Source organism: Cryptomeria japonica, chromosome 5 (assembly GCF_030272615.1).
Source record: "Cryptomeria japonica chromosome 5, Sugi_1.0, whole genome shotgun sequence".
In the NCBI taxonomy this organism is placed as follows: Eukaryota; Viridiplantae; Streptophyta; class Pinopsida; order Cupressales; family Cupressaceae; genus Cryptomeria; species Cryptomeria japonica.
Genome location: NC_081409.1, coordinates 836,392,192 through 836,408,740, shown reverse-complemented (window position 1 = coordinate 836,408,740; position 16,549 = coordinate 836,392,192). Strand labels below are relative to the sequence as shown.

The following is a 16,549-nucleotide window of genomic DNA, read 5'->3' as shown; positions in this document are numbered from 1 at the left end:
TTTGTTTGGAAAGGTCTTGGACTAAAATTTTGATTTCGGAGTAGCCCAATCCAAACTTCTTACTTTCTTCATAGCTTCCTATAATTATGGTGTATCAAAGGCCTTGACTCATCCCTTGATTGATTCCATCAATCCACTAAAATGGACTACCAATCTCCTCTCTCTGAACCTAAAAACCATCATTGGTAGCCTTTGATATTATGTTATATAAGCCTCTAATGTACTATACCACTTTAATTGTGCCAAATCTCTAAAATTCAACCCAATGAGCTTGTTATTGAAATCATTATATGTGGCTATTAATGTGTCCTATTGTGATTAGAAAATGGTACGTCACCACTCATGTGCAATATTATCCAAATGTAGTTTGGAAAACTTAGTTCTCTACTCCTCATCCATTAGTCTATAAGCCAATTAATTACCCAAATTTTGAACCTAAGCTCTAGCTATGCATTTGTCACTCTCGTTGAAGTAAGCAAGAGTAAACTTTCTCAAGGCCTACTATTAGTCCCTTTGTATTGTTGGTCCTCTCTGTTCAACTCTATCTCCTCCCTTTTTATTTTTTTGATCCATGTACTCAATGAATGTCAAATGGTTTTTGATCTCCTTAGGAAGAGTATCATATTCTATATAATTATATCTCACCTCATCAACTAATGGAAGTGAAGCCTCATGAGTAACCTAGACCTCATCTCTAAGTAGAAGAGTGAATTGTAGAGGCCTAGAAACTAAACTTGACCCTATTGCTATATTTTTTCTCTCATTGTTACCTTGTTTATTTGAGGTACTAATCTCCCCACTTTGTGCTTGATTTCTCTATGAGATTCTATTTATCACTTGAGGCATACTTTGATTAATTTTCCTCAATAGTTGTGATATCATATCCATTATAGTATCTGTAGCATCATAAATTGTAACATTGTACAATTTACATTACCAATCTTCTCTATGTGAACCCAAGAACCGTCATTGATAGCCTTTGATATTCTTCTATATAAGCCTTTGATGTACCATACCACTTAAATCCTTCCAACTCTCTAAAATTCAACTCAAGATCCCTTTTATATAACCTCTCAATGAGTGTGTTATTGAAATCATTATATGTGGTTATTTCTCTATGTCCTAGTATGATTAGACCATTGTACCACCAGTCATGTGCCATTGGTCTATGAGCCAAGTAGTTATCTATCTTTTGAACCCAAGTTCTAGTTGTGCATTTTTCATTATCATTGAAGTAAGCAAGTGTAACCTTTCTCAAGGCCTGCTATAAATCCCTTAGTATTATTGGTCCTCTCTATTCAACTTTACCTCCTCCCTTTTTCATTTTTTGATCCATGTACTCACTAAATGTCAAATGGTTTTTTATCTCCTCAAGAAGAGTGTCATAATCTACATAAATATGTCTCACCTCATCAACCAATGGAAGTGAAGTCTTGTGAGTAACCTAGACCTCATCTCTAAGTAGAAAAGTGAGTTGTAGGGGCCTAGACACTAAACTTGACCATATTGATATAGTTTGTCTCTAATTGTTATCTTGATGATTTGAGGAACTAATCTCCCCACTTTGTGTTTGATTTCCACTCTAAGATCTTTTATATCACTTGAGGCATACTTTGATTGATTTCCCTTAATAATTGTGAAATCATATCTATCATAATATTAATAGCGTAAATTATAACATTGTATAATTTACATCACTTTTTGTGCCCTTGCCTCAACATGTCCCATTTTAACTCTCATCCAACCCTATTTTTTAGCCTTTTACCTCAAAATTGATGTCATCTATCCACATGGTCATCCAAGCCTATCTTGGGTTGTGTGCACCCCATCCACAACATATTCATCTTGTTTTGGATGGACAAGGGCATTTGGGGTGTTCTTGTCCTAGACAAGAGTGCCTGGGGCATCCTTGTCCTAGACAAGGATGTTTAGAACATCTTTTTCTTCCAAAAGTGGGCCCAAATTTGAATATATTTGTGCATGCTTCCAACCAATAATCCCTCGATCATAATGCCTCAATTTGACCATTGGAGATCAACCTTATTAGTGAAATACCTAGAGAGCCCTATATAAGAGCATTTTTCTCATTCATTTTCACATCCATCATCTACCTACATCCACAGTTCATCAACATATTGGCATTCATTGACCATCAAGGCGATATTTCATCCCACCATATCCTTCAAGCATTCTTTAAGATTTATATAGATCATGGAGTATAAAATTACATCAATATTCATGCAAGAATGTGTAAATGATTAGGTCATTTATGTCTTGTCATGTCAAGTCATGTGATTGCATTAATACTTGTGATCACCTTCAAAGAGCATTGCATCATCAACCTTTATTCAACTATAGTAAATCTGAGGTATATTATTCAACATTTCAATTCAATTCAAGGTTTAATTCCAAACCTAAGTTTTGACCTAGGAAAACCCCTATCCATAATACATTTATCTCTTTTTCAAGTGCAAGTTACATGATCAAAAGCCACAATTGCATAATTAGGTAGGGTAGACAGAGACAATCACATCCAACTTTTGGAGCGAAAAGCAAAGGACAAGGTCACCCCACACACTTATGTCCAACATTTTTTTGGAAAAAAAATTGGGATATATTTTGAGCAGCATTCTGGTTCAAAAATGGTTTATGTTGTCCATGTCTGAAATTCTAAGGACAGGGTCACCTAGAGCATCATTGTCCTAATTTTTAGGCTCAAATTTTAGACACGGGTTCTAGTCAGTTTCCTTATTCTAGATCTGTGTTTATTGCATATCAAATATAAAATTATTTGTTCATGTTAATTTATGTCAATTTTCCACCTTTAGTCCTAGATCTAGCATTTAATTTACATCTTTGCATGATCCATTTCAACGCAAACAAGGAGACCCAAATCCATATTGTGTTCAATCCTCTTCAATCATATTTTTGATTGAACCAATTGAATTCACCCTCTCATTAATCTAATTAGTTGTGGAAATAGGCTAATTCTTTGTTTACATAGCTAAACTATGTAAACAAATACTCCATGTCCTCCATATACTATTTCTATTTTTGAGTTCAAATTTTCTTCTTTGAGAGATTCTAATGGTTCGATGTAGCAAGACATTCATCATCTTATTTCAAATACAACTACTTGGGATGAGTACTTGACAAGCATTGTTGGTTTGTTTTGTGAACGGACTATCTTCTAGAGTTGAAGGACACTATTGAGGATATTCATATTCTATTTGATTTTAGTTCTTATAGAGTTGCATCATCTTATTCATATGTTATAAGGGTATATTCAAACCCTATTGTTCCTTCTCTACATCATCATTTACCATAGTTTAGCATTGGTATGGAGACATTTGAGTAGCATTTGAAGGGCTCATAATTGAATTTTCTTCCCAAATATTTCTTTTAGGGACCATCATTAAATTTCTTGGATTACAATTACCTTGTTGGTCATTTTCATCTGTCATTACCTAGACCCTAGGTAAAGTTGTGTGTTGAACCTGGTCATTTTTATCATGCTTCACCCCAAAAAAGGGTTTGCACTAAAGTTGATTTGTCTCATGACCTCAAATAAATTGTTGATATTTCGATATGACCTATCTCCGCCACACATAATGTGTGCTCTATTTGAATTTGCCCAATACTTGTTTTTGTTGCGAATATTTAGAGCACAAAATTAAGGATTTCCCTCTTGCCACTTTGTGAGCTAAGTCACCTCCTAAGGGAGCTGATTATCAGTGCTCTCCTAAGGTTTCTAAACCAAAGATTTCCAAGATAGAGTAAAAATGGACTATGGTTACCGGTGAGGGTAAACCCTTTCGTAATTCCAGTTTTAGTTTACTGTAACCAAGTGATGCAGTTGGCATGCAATTGCCACCCTCGGTTCCTATTTCAAACCCTTATGATAAGGGGAAAGAAGTCATTTCTCCCACCACCACTAAGGATTCTATGTGTTTGAATTTCATAGAGACACCCCATCCTTGTTTTGGTGCTTTAGTCTCATCCATATAACCTTAGTTGCTCTCACAGCCCTCTTGGATTTATAGAGGAAGGAGAGTTTGTTCTAGAAAAATAATAAGGTGGTCTTCCTAACTTTTAGTCCACTCTTAATTTTTTACATAATCATTTCTCCTCTCTTGAGGATGGGGGTGATATGCATGATGTTGATTCATGAATTCTATGTCATGAAATGTCTGAGGTCTTACTGACCTTGCCAGGAAGTATTCTATATTCTATGTGGGATACTCGACAAAATTATCCTAGTATTGATGTTTGTTGTCCTTAGGAAGTTAAAATTGTTGGTTTCATGCTTTTTATTGCATGTCAAGTAATTTGGCTAGGTGGCCTCTTCTTTGCCTCCTCTCATGAAGCTGGTCATGGAGTTGTAGTCATTATGCTTGCACCACATTGACAATCTTGCATGATTGATTATGGGTATGATTCTACTTAGCAACTTGTGTGGATCCGCATGTCAGTTGCAAATCATTCATTTGGGATGATTATTTTTTATGCTCCCAATGATGCTATTGAGAGATCTATTCTTTGCTAGTGGATTATGGATTCAATGCCTCCAACCACTTGGGTGTTGTGTGGTTATTTTAATATGGTTAAAATGGCATCTAATAAAGAAGAATTAGTACCTTTTTACTGGAATTTTGGAGAAAGAAACGTGTAGTTTTACATGCACCATGAATTGGGTCTTTATGCCCCCAATTCCTTCCATCACTAATATCATGTTGTGTGACGCACGTGGAGCCACTTTTGGGTGGGTACTAACAGAGTTCTTAAAAGGCTTGACCGTGTCATGCTAACATATCAAACTTCTTTTACCTACTCTTCTTCTCAAACGTTATCATTGTTGCCTCTCCTTAAGGCCATCTTGTTAGACCACTTTCCCATCATATTCAGTATTTGTTGGCAAGTGGGCCTAGCTCCTTCCTCCAAGATTGGGTCTTTCTTGAATACTTCATTGCTAAATTATAAGCCTACGATGTCCCACATTTTGCGGGTCTAGAATTTAGAGTGTCATCCTACTCAATAGTTTGGTTGGATTTCTTGGTGGAATTGTGTGTTCTAATGCACTTCTCATTTCCTCCACATCAATGGTCATCAACTTTCTCTCTTCTATCGATGGTCTATGAAGCTACCACCTTGGATTTCCACTATGCCACAAAGAATCTCACTGCCAATCCCTTTTCCCATAGTTTGCAAGTTAGGGTGGCACAACTTCACTACCAAGATTGGGTTGTGGATTGCTAAGACACCAAAGGAGATCAAATCAAATCTCGGCTTCATTGGTTGAAGGATGGAGATTGATCTTTCAAGGAGTTTTTCCTTTCTCTGTAGGCACATCATTCCTATTTGGACATTAAAATAATTAAAGAAGGATAGTTGGTGTTCTCCAAGCTCTTGGACATTCCTCAATCATTTGTTTGCCATCATTAGAAGGTCTTCACTACTTAGGAAGCTACCCATGAGTGAGATAAATCTCTCCAACATTGCTTGCAAGTTGTCCCGACTAAGCTCTTTGGGGTTCAATTTGCCTTCTATGAGCAATTGCTCACTTTGGAAGATCTTAAAGAAGTTGTTACTTTTCTGGTGGATAACAAGGCACATAGTTGCGATGGGCTACCATGTGAGTTTTATAAAGCCCTTAGGACTTGTGTTGGGTTGAATCTTCACAAGGTCTACTTTGAGGCTTTTCATAATCAATCTTTAGGTAAATCAATTAACAAGGAAATATCAAATTCATACCTAAGCCTAGAGATCTGGAGGATATTTATAATCAGAGGTCGATAAATTTTCTTAATATTTCCTACAATATCATTGCAAAATCCTTGGCACTAAAAATTCGCAACATGCTCCCTCAAATTGTGTGCCTAGAACAAATTAGTTTTTATCAAGTCTCAATATATCTTGGATACCATTATTGTTGTATGCGAAGGAACGAAATAGTCTCGCTACTCTAAGCAACAAGCCTTATTCCTTAAAATTGATCTAGCAAAAGCCTACGATCGTATTGAATGGTCATTTATTCTTCCCATGTTGGGTGCCCTTGGTTTTGGACCCCGATTCATTCAATTTGTTAGAAATATTTTTGGTGATGCTTCTTCTTGCATTACCATTAATGGTCATCAATCTCAAGCTTTGGTTTGTTTCAGTCTATCTACTAGGGATGCCCTCTAGCTCCTTCTTTGTATGTTTTGGTTGTTGAAGGCTTTGGCTATCGTTTAGCTCATTTCATTGCTATTGGGCATGTTTGAGGGATTGCCCTACTTGAGTCACCACACAAGCTCATTAATGGCCACTTTGTAGATGACTCTTTTCTCACTCTTTTGAGAATGAAGATAATGTCGAGGCCCTTTAATGCCTTGACACCATTTGTTTGGATTTTGGGTTTTCCATTTAATGACATAAAACTCAGTATTATAGGAATCATTCCTCTTGGATCCTTCCTAGCTTTCTCATTATGGGTGGAAGTGGATTCATCATGGAGAATTTTTTTTCTTTCTCGACATACCCTTCACTTTCCAAGCATTGCCATTAGAGATTTGGAATGCAGTTCTTGCTAGAATTGATAAGTTGTCTCATTGGATCACCAAACCCCTCTCTTTGACTAGTAAATTCTAGGTTTGTTCCAAGATTATTGCGGCCACTAATGTTTATTATTCTTCTTTTTGGGCCCCTTCTAAAGCTTCTTACTTTAAGCTTAAGAAACTCTTGCATGATTTCCTTTGGGCCTCTGTCAAAGATCACAAGGATTTTCATAGAGTGGCTTGGGAATTCTATTGCCTCCCTTGTGAGTCTAGAGGTCTTGGGATCCTCTCTAATAAAGGGAAAGGTATGGCCCTTTGTGCCAAGTGGATTATTCATTTCATCTCTAGCACTGAAACTTGGGAAAATTCTTCTCAGGCGTTGCATTTCTTCTAGTTTTTTGGTCAATTGACTTGCTTGGAAGGGGGTTGGTTTTTAGACCCTTATTGTTCATATCAAGGTCACTATTATGGCCAAAAGTATCTGGCATTCTTAGGAGATAGTTAAGCCTTAGTTCTGGTGGGTTAGCTTTGGCTTTCATGATGGCCTTTATTGTAACCAGCACAATATATGGCAATCTTCACTTATTTAAATTTAGGAACTCTCTCTTGCTCGATTGTCATGGATTCATGCTCTACATTTTCATAAACATGGAATCCGTATTCCTTGAGACTTCTTTTGCAAATCCACTGTGAGTCTTCAGTCTTAGGAAGACATGAATGCTTAATTTCAGCTTTCTCAATTGAATTGTGAGCCTTTTGATATATATTTATCTACTGTACCTCTAAATATGCTTCACAAAATTGGCATCCACTCTGTCAAGTTGTGGTGGAAATATTGGTGACCTGGTATCCTGATACTACCTTTTAGAATTACAACCCATGGTTGGACTATCATTGACTTTCAATGTATCTTCCTATGGTGGATGCACTTAATCTTTAGTGGCATCTACAATCACCTCTCTCTATTTGGCATCAATAGTTTTGTAACATCTAGGTTGTCATTCTTGAGCCTAAACTTGCCCATTATACCTCATGTATTATTTTGCAAGGCTTGCCTCTGGGTTCTCGCCTTCAACATATGGGTGTCAAGGATTCTTTTTGTCCTTTTTGTGGTTAGCCAAATTCCTTTAAGCATATTTTTTGGTTTTGTTGTCGTGCTCAAACTTTGTGGAATTAGATTCATAGTTTTTTTGTCCCTTTCGGCTAGAGCCTTTCTCCTAGCATATGGCTCTCTTGAGGGATTGCCCTCATTTTCCTTTCTAGTGTGTCCAAATCTAGCATGCTTTCAATTTGGAGTTTCTATTTTGTTTATGAAAGGATATAAATTATGTGTTATTTGCTCACAGTTTTATTTCCACTGAGGTGTCACTTTTTAGTAAAGCATGTATTTGTAATAATGTGCTTCTTCATATCTAGGTTCAAGCTAATAAGGTGGTGTTGGAGGTCTCCAACCTCCAGGAATAACTTTCTCATTGGCGTAATACCCCTTGTACTGTTGTCAAAGTGCCTCCTAATGACTCTGCCTCTTATGGTCACTCTCCACCTCGTGGCCAACAAAAAGCTCGTAGCTCTTCTACTAGGCACTCTTAGACCCCCTGGCACCAAGCTTCTTGTCATGGCTCTCCTTAGTGTTGCTCTACCTCTCCCCTACGTGGAGGTTTTGCGTCTAGGTGGGGCTTGAGAGGGGCAGGGTTGGACAATACTAGTCAAAGCAGATGGGTGGCTTTTGGTGGTGGTAATGGTGCCTAATTCTTCCAACGGTTTTCCCCATTTGGCCTTGGCAATTTCACCTATTTGAGACTCTAGAGATAAAGAGGAAGGAGAAGTTACTGATAATGAGGGGTGGTCACTACTTAATGTCACTCCAAACCCCATTAATGTATGGGGCTAGGCAAATGATTGTGACCCTCCTCCACCACCATTGAGATTTCTCTCGCCACTTAAGTGGTTGTTTCTATATGTTTTGTTGTTATCTATTTATCTAGTTATTGGGCTATGCCCTTAGACTTCTTATTTAGCTTTCTAAGCACTTCATGTTTAAACTCTAAGGAGTGACATTGTGTCCCTCTGCCATTTTTTTGTGGATATATATACTATATTTAATATATACAAACACATATATTCATTAAAAAAAAGGATAAGGAGACCTAAATTTTATTGAATGCAATATGCATGATGACAATCTCAAAACCATGTGTCAAACAACTTTGATAGAATTTATACCTCATTTGAGGTTAATTTTAAGCAGTGGGTTAACCTCGGAGAAAGCATAAAGTGAATGAAGAGGAATTTGACACTTGCCACATGCCTACGAAATTAGATTATGATCCATGTAAACAAGTTTGAGGGAGGATTAGAAAGACGGGGATAATAAATTAAATAAATAAATAAAAGTATTTATTTAATTAAGAGAGGAAAGGGCTAGATACATTAGATAAATAGAAATATTTATTTAATTTAAGAAAGGGGTGGGATTAGGGGTGACCCATGTAGTACAATGGTTAAAACACTTGCTTGGTGAAACCGCCACCAAGGTTCAAATCTCTGTTGGGCTTCTAGGCTAGGCTGGTGTGTTCGCAAATTTGAACAACAATAATGTTTTAGCACCTTAAAAAATGCCCAAAAATGCCCATTACTAATCAAAAAAAAAGAAAGAAAGAAAGGGGTGGGATTAAATAAACAATAAATATATTTAATTAAGGTCATTTTTAGGTGTATATAGGAGTGTGCACACCATTGGAGGAGGATTAGGTGGGGATTAGAAAGTAATTAGGATTAGGTTTAGATGCAAGTGGGAAATGTAAGAGGATTTGACATTTGGAGAGAGAATGAGTGGAGAATTAAAAATTGAATTTAATTCCAATTTGGAAGGAGAAAGAAAAAGTGAATTTAATTAAATAAATATGAAGATTTATTTAATTAAATATATGAAGGGTCAAGGAGACATAGGTAAATAGGCAAATTAATTAAATTAATAGCTTAAGGAGTTTGGTTAGAAAATAGAAGAAAAAATTGAACATTAATTAAATAATTATGAATTGTTTAATTAATGAGGTATGTGATTAGACAAATAAAGGGGGATAAATTGATCAAATGTTAATGGTCAATTTTAGGTGTTTACAATAATTTTTTAAAAAAAATTATTGTGGGATATAGATATAATAATCATTTTTATATGAATATTAAAATGTTTGTGTTTCTCGATTCTTTCTATAGTGTGTTGGTTAAGTGGTGGCGTTGTTGTTGTGACCACTAAGATTCAAACTCATGTTGGTCCATTGTGATCACAAGTTTGTGCCTTCGTTGATTCAATTTGCTCACAAATTTGAGCCTTAACATTGTTATATGACCAATCAAAATAAAATGTTTGTGTTTCTCTTTATATTAATGCACTATCAAATGTGTCCAAAAATAAACCCAACAAATAAGAAAGATACTTTATTTTTCTAAAAATAAATGTGCTAATTATTTGCAGTCCCAATTTATTAATTTAAATTGATTAAAATTATATTAATTATTTGATTAGCGCGGTGGTATATTTCCCTTATACCATTGTAAACCAAACCTGAGACATCGGTTGTGTACACATGATTACAAATCCCTCGATAAAGACTTTGTTGTCATTTTGCAAAAGCAAATTTCTGATTACTTCAGATTGATCTCCGGAAAGGAATCTGCATGTCAAATCAAAAGTTGACAAAGGTGCTTGTTTGCATTTGATTTTAGCAGTGTCCACACCATCTTTTTTCTATGTTCCCTTTTTATCATCACAGGATTTCAACAAAGCACAAGGTTCCATAAGGAGTAGCCACGGAATTAGTCCGGCAAAGAAATGTAACAACTTAGCCTTTCTGCAATATAGCAGGATTCCAGCTATACTTTGAAATGTACATAGTCTAAGAAATGTATGTATATTTTTGTCTCAATAGTAAAACATGTACGAATGGCTTCAAATTTGACAGCAAAAGTCTGTTCTTGACCAGAAAGATTTGCAGACCAATTCAATCAAACATAAAATAATAAACCTGCAACAGAATATGAAATCTTTTCAGTTTTGTACTGGATCAGGCAGCAAGTGTGGGAGCCAGCTCTTGACCCACTCTAAGCCCGTCAAGCAAAATATAAAGCCAGTGTGATTCTTAATAGTATAAATACTAGCTCTGGGATCTCAACCATCCATAAGTTTTATAGTTAGAATAGATTGATTCAACTGTATTAAATAGATGTGAAGAAACTCTCTGTTCTACTTGTAGATCTTAGCGTTTTTTCTTATTCACACCATGGCTAGTGCTGTAAGCTTTTATTTTATTCTACTGTTGGTGTTGTGCTTGTTGGTAACTGCCAAGGCAAGTGATGCAGGATCCTTGAAGCCTGATTACTATCTGTGCAATTGTCCAGAGGCTGAGGCCATTATTTTTAGTGGGGTGCAAAAAGCTGTAGCTCAAGAACCTCGCATGGCTGCTTCTCTTCTTCGTCTTCACTTTCATGACTGTTTTGTTAACGTGATTATCCCTTACCCAAATTTAAACTTCTAGCAAATTTTGATTCACTAATAATGTATGGGTTTCTTTGAAACTAAAATTACTATATTGGTATATATCTTACACTGTTCTATGGTTTATGATAATAAGCTAGTTCAGAAAATTGTGGAGACTTGTTTCGTTTGAGTAATAGCACCAGTCCAGCCTTCTTGTTGTGATGCTTACCCAATAGAAGATATGAATGTTTAAACTATAAGTTTGGTAATTTTTTGAAAAAAATGCTTCTGGGCTGCTTGGTAGACAGTTCAGCAGTTTCAATAGCCTGTTTTTTAACTCATATTTTATAATTCAGAAAATATTGTAAACTTGTGTGATTGATAAGTACTTTCAATTTCTAGTGATTGGTTGTTGTAGTGGTAGACAGATCTTTTTGATGCTTTAGAACCTCTGTAATATGTGCAGGGTTGTGATGCTTCAGTATTGTTGGATGACACACCAACTCTGACAGGAGAGAAGACTGCAGCTCCTAATGCAAACTCACTTCGGGGATTTGAAGTGATAGATTCCATCAAAGCAGAGCTTGAGTTTGCATGCCCTGGAATTGTTTCATGTGCTGACATCCTTGCAATTGCAGCTAGAGATTCAGTTCTTCTGGTAATCATATTGCTATTTCACCATACAAATCTTAATTTGTGGAATTGTATAGCAAAATGCAGAGTAGGATATATTTGATCTAATGCTCTAGCATGTGCGAATAATCACATCTTTCTTACCTTGTGATGGCATGATCCTTCAATGAATATCTTTTTATTGGTTGATATCACACGGACAAGTTTAAACAACATATTGTAAGTTTTAATTTGTTTAGATGGTTTGTCTAAAATCACATTTGTTTTTCTATTAAGATTCATTTATTAGTTTGATTTCAGATGAGTTGTTTAAACAAGTCAAAGCTTAGAATGTGTTGTTTAAGTCAAAATAGATGTTGTTTTGATTGCACCGTGTCTTAATGTGCTTCTGTTGGTTGATATACTGTAAGCTTAAACAACACACTTTAAGTTTTAACTTGTTTGGGTGATTTTCTGAAAGCACTAACCTTTTCAATAGAACTCATCTATTAGTGTGATTCATATGAACCACCTAAACAAGTCAAATCTTAGAATATGCTGTTTAAATTGACATATATAGATAAACAGATCATTCTCCCTTTATCCTGTGCTAATAAACGAAATAAGCCTTGGCCTTAGAAATTATTTGGGTTTTAGATATAGATTTTGATTTTTGTAATGAATCCTAAAGTTAGATCTTGAAAGAAAGGACTATGATATATTACTTTCCTAAAGTTAGATCTTGAAAGAAAGGACTATGATATATTACTTTCCGGCTTTGCCATGGTGATTGTGGAGTAACATGAATTCAGAACGTTATATTATGCATCAGAGAAGTTTCCAGAATCATGTATAGTGTCAAGCCAAATCATGCTTTCCTTGTAATTGCAAAGCTGACGGACAGAGATAGCTTCTGCATTGTAAAACCTTTTAGTTTTGAATAGATAATTCAACCATTTTAAACCAATCCTAGGGTTGGACCTTGACAGACTGGGCCATGTCATACTGCGTTACGTTGTTATGGTTCCTGTAAAAAGAAATAAATTCAGAACATTATGTTATGAAACTAAAAAGCCTCCATAGTCATAATTATCATGTCAATAAGACAATATACAAACTAAAAACTGTTACTTATAGTCAGGATATCATCTTTTCTTCTTTTTCTTTGGCAGACAGGAGGGCCAGTTTGGCAGGTGCAATTGGGAAGAAGGGACAGCAGAACAGCCAACAAAGCACTAGCAAATACCAGCATACCAGCTCCTACTTCAAATGTTCCAAAACTCATTCAAAAGTTTCAAAATGTAGGCCTCACTCGAGAAGATATGGTTACATTATCAGGTATGACAGATGTTCCTGTGAACAATCAATGAATAAAATTCTAACAGCATAAGTTTTATATAGTTTTTCATAATATGGGAATTTGAATTCAGTACGTCCATATGACATTTCACTGATGAACATATAAAACTCTAAGATTTTAAGAGCTAGTACTAAAGCTGAGTAATTTTAGCTGTGCATGGCATGATCTTCAGTGAATTTTTGTGGCATAGTTCCCTAGAACATTCTCCGATATCTCAAAAATTACAAGTAATACTCAATTATCAAACACTTCTTGATGATATAGTAGTAGTAATAGCATTGTTTCATGATCTGCAGGTGCTCATACAATAGGCAAGGCAAGATGTGCCACATTCAATGCTAGACTTCAGAATCAGCCAGATCCTACACTTGAAAAGCTATTGCTTACATCTCTGCAAATGCTCTGCTTGAATGGGTTTTCCAACAACAGCAATGCTGTAGCTAATCTAGATTTACAGACTCCTATCATTTTTGACAACAAGTACTACAAAAACCTGCTTTCTGGTGAAGGTATTCTGATGTCTGACCAAGTACTTTATTCAAGTGGGGGGAGCACAGAAGCATTGGTTAAATTTTACACTGAAAATCAAAAAGCATTCTTTGAGAACTTCAAGGTATCCATGATAAAGATGGGCAATATCCAACCTTTACTTGGGAAAGATGGGGAGATACGCCATAATTGCCGTTTTCCTAATTGAGAGTAATGGTTTATTTAGATTTATATGGTGATAACTGTTTATTTATGTCTTACAGACATATAGTTACAGTTGTATGCTGCTACTGCTATGAAGGTTGTGCATCTAAGATAATAATAGTTATGATTTCGGTAGGGTGTATATAGGAGTATTGTGATGTTAGGTATTCATAGGAGCTACCATTATGTATGAGAGGTGTTCAAGAGTTCATTTGTATATGGTATTAGTTTTCTTACAAATAAGGATTTAAGAATATATATTTTATGAGATTTTATGATGGTATGTTTATTTTTAATAATATGTGATTGAGTTATTTAATATGATAATATTATAATGAATAGATGGTTACTTAATTAAGTATTATAATATCTATTTTTTTAGATTTCGTTATTTTTCTTTAAAAGCGTATATTTTGTATTTTTATATTACTTTATATAAATTTTATAAAAATAGAGTTAAAGCATTTGATTTAATTTCTTTGATAACAAATTGATTCCTATTTAGAATTCATTGTATAAATTTTATTATAGATCACTTTTTATTCTAATTTGCTCCACATCTAGGTCATTTGACAACCTAGATTAGGTTGCATATCGTACAATATACCCTAAAATCTAAAAATAAATTAAAAATGATAACCATATAAGTATATTTAATCATCAAGCATAAAATATAGCAATAATGCCTAGAAGAGTACATCATGTGAAGTATAGCAATAGATTGGAGATAAAGCAAAAGATGGATCATTGTCTTCAACATTGACAAAGTACTAATGAGATAACCCTTAATGGAAGAAAATTCCTATGAAAGTACAATAAATTATAATGTATAATATCAAAATTATGTAGTAATGTAGGAGCAGGATCAATATGATAAGACAATATAGGTTCAATGTGAATAGGCTTGAGAACTATAATATGGCAATAGAACGCTTGATATAGATAAGACTAGTTGTAAGATATGACAATGTAAGATCAATAGGTAAGGGGGAACAATACCATGGCCTCTAATATAAGCATGCTTAAGGGTCAATAATAAATGATCAAAGTTAGATATAGCTATGTAAGATCAAGTCATCTACAAAAAGAAACCTATATAAATAAGATAATGTAAGATGGTAGTTCATATAGCTCAATAAGAGATCATCATGGTGGTACAAAAGTAAGATGTAAAAATTTGAGTATAAGATGTAGTATTATAGGATCATCATATAAGTGATTTAGGATGTAGCATATGATATCAAATAGCAAATGGTATAGGAATGAGGATTAAGAAAGCATGCTCATAACAACTAAATAAAACAATGACAATATATAGATAATGGACAAAGAAAATGCAATACTAAGAATTAAAAAGATAGTGCAATGTAAGGTATAGATAGTAGATAAAGTGCTTGTGATATGTAGATATAACTGATTTAAGCTTTAAAAAAAGAGATTATGTCAAGTGATAAGACAATAAATCAAAAGATGAAAGATAATAAAGATCAAAAGGACAAACAAAAAGAGCAGTGAAATGATATGATAAAAATAAAAGATCAAACATGTACAATACAAGAATAAGCTCAAAGAAAATAAGGAAAATCAAGCATGCCCCCAAGTGAGGTAAAATAAGATAAGTACCAAATGTAAAGTAAAAGTATAGAATAAAGAAAAAAGAATAATGGTGACATCATGATGGGATCATCAACTTAAAATGTCTTCTTCCTTATTGATAAGGTCGACATTTTTTATACAAAACATATCATTATCTACTCCCCTATAGTTCACCCACCCCCACCCAATGGCATGTGTTTCCTCTTGGTATAACTCTTTGTTTGGTGAAAATACTTCATCAATTGTTAAAACATTCTTTCATACCATACTTTCTTCATATATTGTTGTGGTTGTGATTTTCTTGCTTATTTTTGAATTAATCAGCTTTATTTTGATTTTTCTTTTAAATGTTCTTTGTGTTCTTCACTTGTTTTGATGCTTCTCTAGAATGTGACATTTTTCAATAATTAAATGAATTCTTCCTATTTCATCTAGATAAATCTTATTTAAATCATGAACATCATCATCTCTTTCATGTGGAACATTATTAGGTGCTTTAATGAATGTATCTAATGTGAAATGACTAACATAAAAATTTGGCCTATAATGAGAACTTTATATTTTAATCAATTTCTTTTGTATACAAATATAACGTACAATGATGTGAAAATGAAGGTGTATCTTTAAACAATAAAGTCATTATCTACTAGGCAAAAACCAAATCTCTCTAAAGAAGGAATTACATGAAATAAAACTTAAACCTCCTAAGGGCCAATATATGAATCCTCAAAACTACTATAACCTAATGAATTAATTAACATTGTATTTATCGTTTTAATGAAACTCCTTAATTTGCATAATATATAACATTGATATGACTATTAAACAATTATGAGCGGAAGCGGGAGTGCAGGAGCTAGGCTTTCGGTTGTTGCTAAGGAAGGGGAGGAATCAGATGATGATAAGGACAATTGCTTGGGAGCCTTGGCTATGGGTATCGATGCCTAGCTTGACCTGGATGCTTCGTGATGCCCTCTTCACTCCCTCTTTCTGGTGGATCGGCTTCTGGGGTCTCTCGCTGAGGCGGCTGTTTGGGTTGCTGCTATTGCGGGCTTAGTGGTTCAGAGCCAATGGGGATTTCTTCTGGCAGCTCTCTCTTCCTCTCCTGTCTACTGGGTTGGTCTTGTTAGGCTGTTTCGCTCTGCTTTGGCTTGTGTCCCTTCTTTTCTCCCTTTCCCCTGTTGGGTCGAAGGATTTGGTGCTTGCAATGCTTCTTTTTTCGTTTTCCTCCTCTCGAACTGGGATTTGTGGAGCTCTTTTGATGCCCTTTGGGTGGAA

The 16,549-nt window shown here is 34.9% G+C and overlaps 1 protein-coding gene across 1 annotated transcript; it reads left to right on the top strand.

Moving 5' to 3' along the window:
• Window positions 1-10,709: 10,709 nt before the first annotated feature.
• Window positions 10,710-13,945, top strand: LOC131052717 (peroxidase 4). The gene is made up of 4 exons (XM_057987307.2): window positions 10,710-11,035; window positions 11,477-11,668; window positions 12,795-12,960; window positions 13,279-13,945. Exons 1-4 carry the CDS (start codon window positions 10,814-10,816, stop codon window positions 13,677-13,679), a joined length of 981 nt encoding a protein of 326 aa, XP_057843290.2. The 5' UTR covers window positions 10,710-10,813; the 3' UTR covers window positions 13,680-13,945.
• The last annotated feature ends 2,604 nt before the right edge of the window (window positions 13,946-16,549 follow it).

Bases quoted from the DNA above. Each gene is read 5' to 3' on its own strand.
- LOC131052717 (XM_057987307.2), top strand. From the start codon at position 10,814: ATGGCTAGTGCTGTAAGCTTTTATTTTATTCTACTGTTGGTGTTGTGC. The intron at 11,036-11,476 runs GTGATTATCCCT...TAATATGTGCAG, and splicing joins TTCATGACTGTTTTGTTAAC to GGTTGTGATGCTTCAGTATT. The intron at 11,669-12,794 runs GTAATCATATTG...TTTCTTTGGCAG, and splicing joins CTAGAGATTCAGTTCTTCTG to ACAGGAGGGCCAGTTTGGCA.